Below are 14,232 nucleotides of genomic sequence, written 5' to 3' on the forward strand. Positions count from 1 at the left end.
TCCCTTTCTCTTCCCCCCTCTTTCTCTCTCTCTCTCTCTCTCTCTCTCTCACACACACACACACACACACACACACACACTGAGCCAGCTAAGCTAATCCACTCAAGGTGGGGTCAGAGGGAAAATTCTTTCCAGCACCCACACCCCTCACCTGGGCACACCTGGCTGGGATGATAGGAATGCAGGGGTGGGTGGAATGGGCTGGATCAGAGTAGGTTTTGGTCCCAGGTCTTCCTTGCACCTCCTGGCTTCTTTTTAAATAAATTTTTATTTTATTTTATATAAACAATCCATCTTTTATTTAAACAGTGTGTCACCTGGGCACAAATATCACAATTTGTATCTACTAATTCCTATCGTATCATATTACTCTATTCTTACTTCATACTACTACCACACATGATATATCGAATTATAATAACAATTCTTAGCCTATTTAATTTCTTATTCCCCTGTTTACCATTTTTCGCTAGTCTTCTTAGGTTTTTCTAATTTCCAGTTTTATTCTCCAGCACCAACTGGCTTTTCTGTCCTTCCCTGCAGCCCTGCAAGGTAGGCCAGGCTGGGAGGGCAGCTCAAATAGAAACATTGGGAGGGATTTGAACCCAGGTTTAGTTCGGTCTGATCGTGCACATCTCATTAAACCCAGGTTGGAGGTAGAATCCCCAACCTGGGCTCAGCCTGTTCATGGAAAAAAGAGAAAGGTAAGAAAGTTTGTAAAATGGAGCAAAACTCACTTAACAACTGTCTTGCTTAGCAACCAAAATTTTGGGCTTAAATGTGGTCGTAAGTTGAGGACTACCTATATTTCATTTGGAGAGCCAGCTGAGTCTAGTGGCTGAAATACCAGGCTAGAAACTGGGAGACTGGGAGTTCTAGTCCTGACTTAGGCATGAAAGCTGGTTGGGTGATTTTGGGCCAATCATCAGGCGACAGTGAGTTCTAGTCTCACCTTAGCTACGAAAACCAACTGGGTGACTTTGGGCCGATCACCAGGAGACGGTGAATTCTAGTCTCGCCTCAGCCAGGTAAAAGTCAGCTGAGTGACTATTTGGGCCACTCGCTGTCTCTCAGCCCAGTCTACCTGACAGGGTTGTTGTCGTGTGGAAAATAAATTTGCCGATATATTCGCCACCTTGAGTTATTTGTAAAAATAATAAAGGCAGCTTCCAAATAAATAAATGAATGTAAATAAACGAATATCTGCCATACGCCGGGGGAGGAGGGAGAACGTTTCGTACACAAATAGTTCTGCCTTCGGCGAAGATGCCCAGAGCCTCGGCTAAGCGTGGGCGAGCCTCTGTGCTGAAAAAGGCCTCCAATCCAAAATGAATTTATTTTGATTTATTTATTTATTTTTGCAAAGAGGCGGAAAAAAACCACCAGATCCAGTCATTCAGTTCCCCCCCACCATCATATTTGATTCTCTGGAGGGAGATGGAGATTAAATAACCTAAATAGATTTTCTTCTCTCTCTGGGGTCAGACAGGAGGGGTGGGGGGGATTTTTTTTTTCAATTCTTTTTAAATATTTTCTTTCTGGGGTTTTTTCCACCCCCCCCTCTCTTTTTTCCAGATTGCACTTCCACGTGGACCCCTGCCATGGCTCTGACTCACAGCTGCTCGCCCCCGCTGTGTTTTGCAACAGCTCAAGGTTGGTACCACTCAGCCAATGCTTAACTTCCCCCTCTCCCTATCTCTCTCTCCCTCTCTCCCTATCTCTCTCTCTCTCTCTCCCTTTCTCTCTCTCCCTTTCTCTCTCTTTCTCCTCTCTGTCTGCCTCTGTCTCTCTCTCTCTCTCTCCTTTCTCTCTCTCCCTTTCCCTCTCTTTCTCTTCTCTCTCTGTCTGCCTCTGTCTCTTACTCTCTCTCTTTCTCTTTCTCTCTCTTTTTCTCTCCCTTTCTCTCTCTCTTTTTCTCTCTCTTTCCCTTTCTCTCTCTTTCTCTCTCTTTCTCTTCTCTCTCTGTCTGCCTGTCTCTGTCTCTTTCTCTCTCTTTCTCTGTCTTTCTCTCTCCCTTTCTCCCTGTCTCTCTCTCTTTCTCTCTCTCTCTCTCTCTCTCCCTTTCTCTCTCTTTCTCTTCTCTCTCTGTCTGCCTCTGTCTCTCTGTCTGCCTCTCTCTCTCTATCTGTCTGTCTCTCTCTGTCTGTCTGTCTCTCTCTCTCTCTCTCTCTCTCTCACACACACACACACACGCACAGGTTGTGACTCCACCAAAGATAGCAAGCCAGCATTTGGCTCTGATTTTAGGGAAAGGGACTTAATGCCGTTTCCCTTTCAGTGTGGCTCTCTTGAGGGAAAAAGCCTGGAAATTTAAATCTTTTTTTTTTTGCTCTTGTTACCCTAATGCTGGCTTTACCTAACCTTTACAGAATACAGAAGAGTTGGAAGGGACCTTGGAGGTCTTCTAGTCCAACCTCCCGTCCGAGCAGGAGACCCTGGAAAACAGAATAACAGAGTTGGAAGGGACCTTGTAGATCATCTAGTCCAACACCCCCCCCCACCCAAGCAGGAGACCCTACCCGCTTTCTGACAGATGGGAATCCAGTCTGTTCTTGAAAGCCTCCAGGGATGAAACTCCTACAACTTAGAAGGCAACTTCTGTTCCATCGGTTGATGGTTCTCCCTGTCAGAAAGTTTCTCCTTATTTCCAGGTTGAATCTCTCTCCTTGTTCAATTTCCATCCATTATTCCTTGTCTGGCCTTTGGGAACTTTAGAAAATAGCTTGACCCCCTTCCTCCTCTCTGGGGCCGCCCCTCAAATATTGGAAGATGCTCTCCTGTCTCCCCTGGTCCTTCTCTTCCCTGGACTAGCCAGGCCCAGTTCCTGCAACCGTTCTTCAAATGTTTTAGTCTCCAGTCCCCTCATCATCCTGGTTGCTCTTTGCACTTTTTCTACAGTCTCAACATCTTTTTTTTATAGTGTGGTGACCAAAACTGGATGCAGGACTCTAGGTGTGGCCTTACTAAAGCTTTACCGAGTGGTATTAGTACCTCCCTTGATCTTGATTGTATCCCTCTGTTAATGCAATTTAGGATTGCATTGGCTTTTTTGGCAGCTGCTGCACACTGCTGGCTCCTATTGAGCTGGTTGTCCACTAAGACTCCAAAAACCCTCTCACAGTCACTGCTATTAAACCTGGTTTACAGATACAGATTATTAGAGTTGGAAGGGACCTTGTAGGTCATCTAGTCCAACCCCCTGCCCAAGCAGGAAGACCCTACGCCATTTTGGACAGATGGCAGTTCGGTCTCTTCTTGAAAGCTTCCAGGGATGGAGTTTGCACCCAGTCTGTATGTGCGCTTTTGGTTTTTCTTGCTCAAGTGTAAGACACTTTCATCTATTCCAGCTCTCCCGAGGACTTAAAGAAGACCCGTCCATCATCACCTGACCGGGATGACCTCCAACCCAGCCTATGACTATCCTGAGCCCTATGCCAATCCCCGGCAAGGGGCTGTGTCCCTGCCCCATAACATCAGCCTCGTGGGGCGACTGAGGCTCACCCAGCCCGTTTGGCTCCAGCTGGGCATCAATTCAGCCACGGCCCTCCACATCTTGCAACGGGAACCGGCAGGGGTGAGGACCGGGGGCTTCGGACCTGGGAGGAGAAAATATTGGATGAAAAATACAAACATGGTTGGAAAAGATGATCAAACAACACTGTCAGGTTTGGGAGCCATATTGAGATCGGATGCTCCCATGAGCCTGGGAAAGTGGGAGGGTGGAATTTCTTGGAGTGTACGTAGTTAGACGTAATAACATTCTTTTTCGAATTCAAGGTCAGGTTGTGTTGCACATAAGTGAGGGGAAGTCTCAAGTTGGGACGGATAGTGATTGGGGCATGTGATACGAGGATGGGTGCAGGGCATGGATTTTGTAGTTTTTACTTAATACAGGGAAGCCCAGAACTTTCAGATTTGGGATTCCCCAGATGTATGTGCCAGTTTACTATCCAAAATAAAAAGAACTTTTGAGAAGATGTCTGTCTTGGAGTTGTTGGTTGGAGTGGAGGTTTGCTGGCAAACATATAGATCTGAAAACAGAAATATTTTTGTTGGGTAGAATGCCGGAGGGCTACGATAAGGGGACTATATATTTAGTTTTGCGTGTATGGACAGCAGCAAGCAGTAAGTCAACAAGGGGGGATCCTGGCACAGCTGATCGTCAGGACAGCTGATTGTCAGGAGGGGAGAAAAATAAAAGAAATACCTTAAGGAGTGACTGGGCAGGGGAGAACGCAGTCAGCGATGTCACGCGATAAGGACTGGGCGGGTCGGGGAGGGACGGGTGGAGAAGAGTGGGGCCAGCCAGGGCCACGGTTTGCCGGTTCTCCGAACTGCACACAATTATAACAACCGGTTCTATAGAACCAGTCTGAACTGGTAGAATCCCACCCCCTGCCTCTAACACCGTGATGGTGAACCTGTGGCACACCAAGCCATTTGTGCAGTCAGACTTACCACACTGCGCATGCGCGCGCCTCCCAGCTGAATTTTGGCCCATTTGAGGCCTTTTTTGGCCTCCCAGAGGCTCGAGGGAAGCCTCCGCAGCCTTTGTAGGCCGAAAACCAGGCCCGTTTTGTCACTTCCTGTATTTCTGAAAATACCGGAAGTGTCAAAACGGGCCTATTTTTCAGCCTCCAAAGGCTGCAGAGGCTTCCCTCGAGCCTCTGAGAGGCTGAAAAAGACCTCAAATGAGCTGAAAATCAGCTGGGAGGCACAGTGCAGAATCCCGCTAGCATTTGCAGGGGGCAGGGGGGGCGTACGCATTGCCTTCTGGGTGCTGGCACACGACCACACAATTTTTGGCACAGGAGCCCCAAAAGGTTAGCCACCACTGCTCTGACATGACCCACTTTCTCGCTTCCCACAGACATTTCTGGTGCGAAGATCCAACACTCGCCAGTGCCAGGTTCTCTGCCTCCGTCTTTTGAATGGTTCATCGCCTGCTTTTGTGACGAATTACCGTTTACACCAAGAACGGGCAGGTAAGACCCGGCTGGCATTTTTTTGAAAAAAGTAGGGAGACACCCATGAAATTGGAGTTGCAAAACTCACTTGAACGGACAAGTAGATTCTCTGTATGGTTTTTTTCTGCTGGACATTGTATACGGAAAGTCCTGGACTTACATCCATTCGTTTAGTGACTGTTCAAAGTTACGACATCCCTGAAAAAAAAAGACTTATGACCGTTTTTCACAGTTAATGACCTTTGCAGGCTCCCCACGGTCATGTGATTAAAAATCCAGACGCTTGGCCACTGACTCATATTTATGATGGTTGCAATGTCCTGGGGTCACGTTATCCCCTTTTGCGACCGTAAATTCAGTGTGGGGGGAGTCAATTTTACAGGTAATCCTTGACTTACAACCGGAACAGAGGCCCAAATTTCTGTTGCTAAACAAAATAGTTGTTGAGTGAATTTTGCCCCATTTTACGACCTTTCCACCCACATGCCTTAAGTGAGTCACTGCAGTTGTGAACTTAGCAGCACGGTTGTTTAGTGGATCTGTGGTTCCCCCATTTTGACTTGGCTTGTCAGATAGTCCATCTGTGTGATCACATAACCCTGGGACACTGCGACCGTCATAAATATGAGTCTCTAAGCACCTGAGTTTTGATCACTTGACCATGGGGGATGCTGCAACGGTCGTAAGCGTGAAAAACGGTCCTAAGTTGCTCTTTTTCAGTGCAGTTGTAAGTTTGAACGGTCACTAAATGAGCCATTGTAAGTCGAGGTCTACCTGTGTTCTGCATTTTTTTCTTTTTGCAACAAGATTTGCAGATGAAAAATAAACGCAGCTCTTTAGAGAAGAAGAAAAGCCCTTTTTTTCCTCTTTAATATATATATATATATAATCATTTAATATATATATATAATTTGTTTTCATAGATTTTCACAGGTACAGGTATGCAGGTCTTGGCGTATTCGGGTCTTTTCCTGTGTAAGATTGAGAGTATCTTTGCGACATTTCGACGAGGTCCCACTCACCATCTTCAGGCTGGTGCTTTTGGCTTCGTGCTTGTGCGAGCAAAGCCGAAAGCATCAGCCTGAAGATGGCAAGTGGGTACGCAGGTATTTATATGTATGGTATTCAGCTTTGTTCAGGTATTTTCCCATGTCATTATAATTGTGCTTTTAAAGTTGTAAAGTTGTAAAGTTTTTAAAGATGAGATTCTGCCAAAACATTGCTACAACTTTAAAAGCACAACTATAATGACATGGGAAAATACCTGAACAAAGCTGAATAACTAACATACATACATACATAAGATAACATACATACATAAGATAACATAACATAAGATTACATTACAATACTATACTATACTATACTATACTATACTATACTATACTATACTATACTATACTATAATATATATTCTTATCTTTAGAGAAGAAGAAAAGGCCTTTTTTCCTCTTTAATTAAATATAAATATACTGTATATATGCATGTGAAATAACACTCATGCATTATCACAAAATCTCCAGAACCGTAAAGCCTACAAACTTGGCACATATGTTCCTCTTGGCTTCTAAGGGCTCACTAAGAAAGGATTTTTCAAAATGACTATCAGAACATTAGTATTTCCTATATTCTTATTATTAACATGCTCTAATTCTAAGGAGTTCTACTCCCCCTCCCCACCTGGAGTGAAATCTCTTCCAAATGCAAAACACAAGCAGAGGAGAGGAGGTTCAGTTTCAGCGCACCAAGCAGCTTCAGTACAGAACAGTTGAGCTAAGCCACGCCCAGGCTCCTTGCTGTCTCCTTCTTGCTCAAAAAGCAAATATTCTTTCAGTTTCCAAACAGCCCTCAACTCTCTCACACACTGACAGGACGCTAGCCAGATGAACACTGATGGATTCTTTTTTTCCTCCCCAAAAACTAAGCCCGACCACATAGTTTCATAGTGAAGCACGGGTATCAAGCTGGTGTTTTAATATCCTCTTATTATATATTTTTTAATTTTTTTTCCTAGCCATTACACTGGAAGCATCCAATCGGAGTTTTCCCACGCTTCTTCATCTTATTGCTTCTTACTGCTCCGTTCCGTAAGTGATGTTAGCAAAATCTTTGGAGAGGGTGATGCCTGGGTTGAAAGGCATCAAACACACCCAGGAAGTGGGTTCAGTTTACTAATGAAGTTAAGAGCCTCACGTCAAATCATGCAACTTTGTCCATAGTTTTACCTCTTACCCCCTAAATGATTTTGTTTTTAGTTTGGATGGTAATGTCACGCCTGAGAACAACCTCTTTAAACCTAATGTAAAGCGCTTTAAACGTGATTATCGAAAGTTCAATTTTTGTCCAGGTCTGGAATATCTTATTCACGTGGTCTCAGCTGCTACAACTGCCACAGTTTTAATTCCAACTTGATTTTGGCAGACCTCATCCCAAGCTGCTTTTGTCACATTATAATTGTTTTGTTCGTTTGAATTTCTAATTTTACAGATAGATAGATAGAAAGATAGATAGATAGATAGATAATAGATAGTTGATGATAGATAGATAGATTGAGATAGATAGATATACAGATTGAGATAGATAGGTGATATGTTGTGGCTCCGGGCTTGGATTCAGCTCCTGTGATTGATATGAGTTCAAGTGAAGAGGTTATGTCAGAACAATATGAACCAGCCTGGCTTACTGATTGGACTGATAACCAGGATGAGGAGATGGACGTGACAAAGGACGACAGACCTGATGTATTAGAATTGTCAGGACCTTTGACCTCCTCTGGTTCCTTATCTGATCAACTGCCGGGAATGGCTGACAGGGAAGTTTTGAGAGAGTCTTCTAGTGGAGATGAGAACTTGGAAAATTTGTGGTTAAATGTAAAAAATAGAAGACGGTTGAAAAGGCAAAATCAGCTGGAGCAAATGAGAAGGGCAAGTCAGTAAATTAGCACGTTGCCTTAATGAGTATAAAAGGACACAGCTGGGCTGGTACATTTCGCCAGGAACAAAATAACTATTTGAGTGAAGACGTTACAGCAAAGAGCTCTGAGGCTGAAGATTTATTGCCAGGACTGGTTTGCCGGACAGAGTAAAGATTTATGCTGTGGTTTCTGCCAGCCGTTATCTTGTAAGACTTCTTTCCGTTTGATTTAATTGTGAAACGGCTGCTTTCTGTTTTGTTCATTTGAATTTCGAAGGGGAGTCATAACAGTGATAGATGATAGATATATAGAGATTGAGAAAGATAGATAGATAGATAGATAGATAGATAGATAGATAGATAGATTATATATATATATATATATATATAGATATATATATATATATATATATATATATATATAGAGAGAGAGAGAGAGAGAGAGAGAGAGAGAGAGAGAGAGAGAGAGAGAGATACATAGATAGATAGATAGATAGATAGATAGATAGATAGATAGATAGATAGATAGATAGATAGATAGATAGATAGATAGATAATAAATAGAGAGGTAGAAAAGAGAAAGAAAGGAAAAGGAAGGATTGGACTGCCATTTGTCAAAATGGGGTCTCCTGCTAGGGCAGAGGGTTGGACTAGATGACCTACAAGGTCCCTTCCAACTCTGTTAATCTGAAAGAAGGAAGGCCTCCAAGATCCCTTCCAACTCTATTATTCAGAGGAGGAGGAGGAGGAGGAGGTGAGGAGAATCTCCTGCTTGAGCAAAGGGTTGGACTAGAAGACCTCCAAGGGCCCTTTCCACTCTATTCTGATTAATTAGATTCCCTTTAACAACTGCAATAGTTCACTTAAAAAAAATTGGGCACGACTCATTGAATAACACGTTGCTTAGTGGTAGAGATTCAGGTTCCAGTTGTGGTACCTGTATGGGTTTCTGGCTTTTGAAAGCAGCCTTATGGGTTTGGGAACTCTGGATGAGGTTCTCTTTTTTCTCCCCTCTTAAGGGACATCCTGCCTCTTGCGTTACGTCTCCCACAGCCGATCTGGGAGGCTTCCACCTGCCAGGAGCTGGAAGCCATTGCACACCTGGGGCTAGGTGAGTAGCTATGGGGGAGGTAATCCCACCGCACCTCACCTTCGATGCTTCCCCAGTCCACACACCTCCGGACTGCTGGATCGTTGAGTTTCTGGGCTCAGAAGTCTAGAATTAGGATGCTCAGAGGTTGGGAAATCATCAAGATCATCACAAGAAGTGATAATACCACTTTAAACCGCATATACTTGGAATAATACTACGTCCAGTTTTGGTCACTGCGATATAACAAAGATGTTGAGATCTTAGAAAGAGTGCAGAGAAGAGCAACAACGATGGACCTCATCAAAGAGAGAAGCAACCTGGAATGGATGGATGGATGATTGAATGAATGGATGGATGGATGATTGAATGAATGAATTAATGATTGAATGGATGGATGGGTGGATTGATGAATGGATGGATGGATGGATGATTGAATGAGTGAATGAGTGAATGAAGGATGGATGGATGATTGAACGAATGTATGTATGTATGGATGAATGAATGATTGAATGAATGATTGAATGTATGTATGGATGGATGGATAGATGGATGGTTGGATGGATGGATGAATGATTGAATGAATGGAGGATGGATGGATGAATGAATGGATGATTGAATGGACGAATGAATGAATTGATGGATGGATGGATGGATGGATGGATGGATGGATGAATGAATGAATGAATGATTGAAGGAATGATTGAAGGAATGGATGGATAGATAGATCGATGATTTGATGGATGAATGAATAATGATTGAATGAATGATTGAATGGATGGATGGATGGATGATTGATTGAATGAATGAATGAATGAATGGAGGATGGATGGATGGATGAATTCTTTATTGGCCAAATGTGATTAGACACACAAGGAATTTGTCTTGGTGCAAATGCTCTCAGTATACATAAAAGAAAAGAGTCAAGAATCATCAGGTACAACACTTAATAATAATAGTCATAGGGCACAATAAGCAATCAAATCATACTAGGAAACAGTCCATATAAATCGTAAGGATACAAGTGACAAAGTTACAGTCCTACAGTCACAAGTGGGAGGGGATGGGTGATCAGGAGTGATGAGAAGATTAATAGTAATAGTAGTGCAGACTTTGTAAATAGTTGGACAGTGTTGAGGGAATTAGTTGTTTAGCAGAGAAAAAACTCCCCTTGTGTCTAGTTGTTCTGGTGTGCAGGGCTCTTTAGCGTCATTTTGAGGGAAGGAGTTGAAACAGTTTCTGTCCGGGATGTGAGGAGTCTGTAGATATTTTCACAGCCCTCTTTTTGACTCGTGCAGGATACAGGTCCTCCATGGAAGGCAGGTTGGTAGCCATTGTTTTTTTCTGAAGGAGAAACTTCCTAACAGTGAGGACAATTAACCAGTGGAACAGCTTGCCACCGGAAGTTTTGGGTGCTCCATCACTGGAGGTTTTCAAGAAGAGACTAAAGTCTTCTGTTCTTGGGTAGCGGGTTGGACTAGAAGACCTCTGAGACCCCTATGTTCTATGTTCTGTTCCTTCTCCTTCTCCTCCTGCAGAATTCTGGAATTCCTCTCTCAATGCCAAGGAGCCCACCCGACTGGCTTTACTGGGATCTACTTCCGGCACGGGTGCAGTCTCCCCCTCCCTCCCTCTACGGGATCCCCAGGGTTTCCACGGGCCCCAGGTGGGTGGGGAACAGCCCAGCCAAGCCCCCGGCCTTCCCTCCACCTCTCTTGATAGCCCATCCCCGGAAGACGTGAGCGTCCGACGCCAGTATTTCAAGAGTAACATCAAGGTGCAAGTTTCCACCGAGGCTGCCAGTCCCCTCTCCCCACCGGCAGCCCCACCGCCCCCCATTCCAGTTGGCAAGAAGAAGCAAAAGAAGACCCCTCCCCACCCGCCCCAGCCCCCTGCCCCCCATGGGAGAAGCCAATGTCCCAACGGAGAATACTGCACAACCGGGAGGAAGGACTCCTAAAAGCACGGAAATGTTTGCTCCTTCAGCTTCGTTGGGTCAGCCGCTGCGCACGATGGGCAGGAAACAGGTGTGTGTGTGGGGGGGGTGCCTGATGGAGAACGTTGTCCCTAGCACCCCCCTCCCCAATTGCTCCCCAAGATGAGGAGGAAACCAAGCCCGGAGTCCAGAATTACATTTCCAGCTCGCCTGTGTCTTTTGGGGGTTTGCAGGGACATAAGAAACGGAAGACGAATAGAGTAGAATAGAATAATAGAGTTGGAACAGACCTTGGAGGTCTTCTAGTCCAACCCCCAATTGTTGTGTCCAAGAGAGAATTACTGGTAGTACCCAACTTAACGACCACAATCGGGATTCCATTGCGGTTGTTAAGCGAGCCCGACGTTATGACCTATTTTGCCAGGATCGTGAAGTGAATCACTAAAAGCTGCATACGAAGTGATCGATCAATACTATTTTTTTAAAGAAATGAGTTGAAGCCATGTATTCCTGGAAGAATCCTAGAATCGCAGGGTTGGAAGGAGCTCTAGAGTGCATCTAGTCTAGCCCTGCCCCCTTGCTCAGGGTAGGCTGATTGACGGCCCTCTCGATTCCGTTTGAAACTGGCCTAACTTGCAGGGCTGTCTGCTTTGAGTTTTTCGCAGGGAAAACTAAGACCGTTTTTAAAACATTTTCTTAACTCATTTATATAACCGCGTCAGCTGCTTTGTGTTGGACAGAGGAGTTCAAGAGGTATAATTTTATGTTTTTAATATAAGCTTAGGTCAAATAAGAACATTTAAAGAGGCAGTATCTCTAGTTACCTGGTAGTGTTTTTTCTCTGTGTGTGCGTGCGTGTATTTTTCCTTTCTCCACTTTAAAAAAAAAACAAAAAACAAATATTGGTGTTTCTGTTTGACCTCTCAATGTTTGAAGAGGTAAACTATTACGCTGTGGTTGAATGTTTTCACTACTCAAGTTTTACTGGTGTTATTTGGCCGCTGTTATTGCTTTTTATAAACCTTGGGTGCAGACAGCCTCTTCTATGAAGAGCAGGCGTTTTGAAACTTTTCAAATAAAGATCATTACTAAATGCATTCATGTCTCGGTACGTTTAATTTCCTTATTATTCCAGGCCCCAAGCGTCCTCCGGGTGGGGGGGTTGACCACAACATCCATCATCCCCACCCCAACTGGTGATGGCTGGGGGTACACCAAGTCCCAGGATCCCCAAATAAATATCCAGAGTCTTCCCTATCTAAACTTTATTTTTATTTTTATTGGCTTAGATGTGTCAAAAGTATGACAAACGAGCAGGATTTCCGACACTTAATCTTTTTTTTTAAATACTTTATTCAATTTTCAGTTTAAAAAAAACATACAAAAAATATGCAGTTATAGCAACATTGAAGACATCATTTACATTTCTTAATCGTATTCTTATACTTAATTTCCTAGTACATTGCAATTATTACACATCACTTTTCCTATTAATTCACTATTTCTTATTCCATATTTATACCACTCGTTAGGTAATATATTTTCTATTAATTCTACATTCAGTATATATAACTTCATATCCCTTACTTAATTATAGTACTTCCCCCCACTATTCTCAAATCATGCATACCAGGCATCCCAGATTAAATAGTATCTCAATTCCTCTTTACCTTTTAAGGACAGGTCAGCCTGTCCATTTCTGCACAGTCTAGTATTTTCCTTATCACTGCTCCTTCTTGTAGTATATCTCCCTCTTTCCAGTGTTATGCATATGAGGTCCTAGCAGCAGTTGTTATATGTAGGATGATATATCTAACAGTTTTACTATATTTTCCTTTTTTTTATGCCCAATAAAAATAGTTCTGGTTGAAATTCAATTTTTTGTTTTATTATTTTAATAGTATTTCCTCAATCTATATATATATAATTATAAAAACGAAAGACCACTCAGGCATCATCACAAAATCTCCAGAACCGTAAAGCCTATATACTTGAAATTTGGCACGTAGGTTCCTCTTGGCTTCTAGGTGCTCACTAAGAAAGGATTCTTCAAAATGACCATCAGAGCTATAAGTATTTCCTATATTATTATTATTATTATTATTATTATTATGCTCTGATGCTAAGGAGTTCTACTCCCCCTCCCCACCTGAAAAGAAATCTCTTCCAAATGTAAAACATGAGGAGAGGAGTTTCAGTTTCGGAGCACCAAGCAGCTGTAGTACAGAACAGTTGAGCTAAGCCACGCCCAGGCTCCTTGCTCACACAGCAAATACTGTTTCAGTTTCCAAACAGCTCTCAACTCTCTCATACACTGACAGGATGCTAGCCAGATGAATACCAATGGATGCTGGTAGGCAGAGGCAGAATTTCCCCCCCCCCTTATTTCCTCCCCAAAAATTAAGCCTGACCACATAGTTTCATAGCGGAGCACGAGTATCCAGCTAGTATATACATATATACAGATAGTCCTGAACTTAACAGCCAGAACAGATCGCAAAATGGTGGCCAAGCGAGACGTTCATTGTGAGTTTTGTCCGGTTTTTACAATCTTTCTTGCCACGGCTGTTAAAATGAATCCCTGCAGTTGTTAACATTAGTAAGATGGTCATTAAGTGAACCCGGCTTCCCCGTTTGACTTTCCTCGGCAGAAGGGTCGCAAAAGGGCATCGCGAGAGCCCCAGACACTGTGACCGTCGTACGTATGAACCAGTGGCCAAGCAGCTGAATTTTGATCAGGTGACCACAGGACATTGCAACGGTCGTAAGTGTGAAACACGGTCCTAAGTCACTTTTTTTCAGTGCTGTTGTAACTTTGAACAGTCACTAAATGAACTGTTGTAAGTTCGAGGACTCCCTGTATCCGGGAGGGACACAAGGCATTCTCTTTTCTGACTTTTTCTCCTGTCTTTTGCAGGCTTGAAAGCAAATATCTTTCCATTGTTGATGATGGACTCGGTTTGAATTCCTTTTTGGAGGGGGGAAAAAAACAAGTTTTTTTTAAAAAAAGATTATCTTCCCTTCTAAGTAAATCCAGGAATTTTTGCTTAATTCCTTGGAAAATCACTGGGACTAACTTCTGCCTAGTTCCCCCATTGACCTTGGACCTGGGATACCGACTCCACCAAAATAGTTTCCCCCAGGAATTCTGCTTTGGGGTGAGAGAAATTGGTGGAACTGGAGTGACATTTTCATCACTTTCCAAAGAGGTTTTTTGTTTTGGTTTTTTTTTCAGTGCTGTTCTTGAAAAATTTAGCCATGTCAAGCTGAAACAGTTTGATTTATCGCTATTTTTTTCCCCTCTTCAAAATGGGTGGGTTGTGTTT

At 43.3% G+C, this 14,232-nt stretch overlaps 1 protein-coding gene across 1 annotated transcript; it reads left to right on the forward strand.

The window, feature by feature from the left end:
- The first annotated feature begins 1,550 nt into the window (after positions 1 to 1,550).
- RIN1 (Ras and Rab interactor 1) lies at positions 1,551 to 12,003 on the forward strand. The gene is made up of 6 exons (XM_087913856.1): positions 1,551 to 1,653; positions 3,348 to 3,574; positions 4,871 to 4,985; positions 6,982 to 7,054; positions 8,900 to 8,991; positions 10,509 to 12,003. Exons 2-6 carry the CDS (start codon positions 3,395 to 3,397, stop codon positions 10,928 to 10,930), a joined length of 882 nt encoding a protein of 293 aa, XP_087769982.1. The 5' UTR covers positions 1,551 to 1,653; positions 3,348 to 3,394; the 3' UTR covers positions 10,931 to 12,003.
- Positions 12,004 to 14,232: the final 2,229 nt, after the last annotated feature.

The sequence above is a fragment of the Pseudonaja textilis genome, chromosome 16 (assembly GCF_049901715.1).
Source record: "Pseudonaja textilis isolate UNSWEBS1 chromosome 16, rPseTex1.2, whole genome shotgun sequence".
Classification (NCBI taxonomy): domain Eukaryota; kingdom Metazoa; phylum Chordata; class Lepidosauria; order Squamata; family Elapidae; genus Pseudonaja; species Pseudonaja textilis.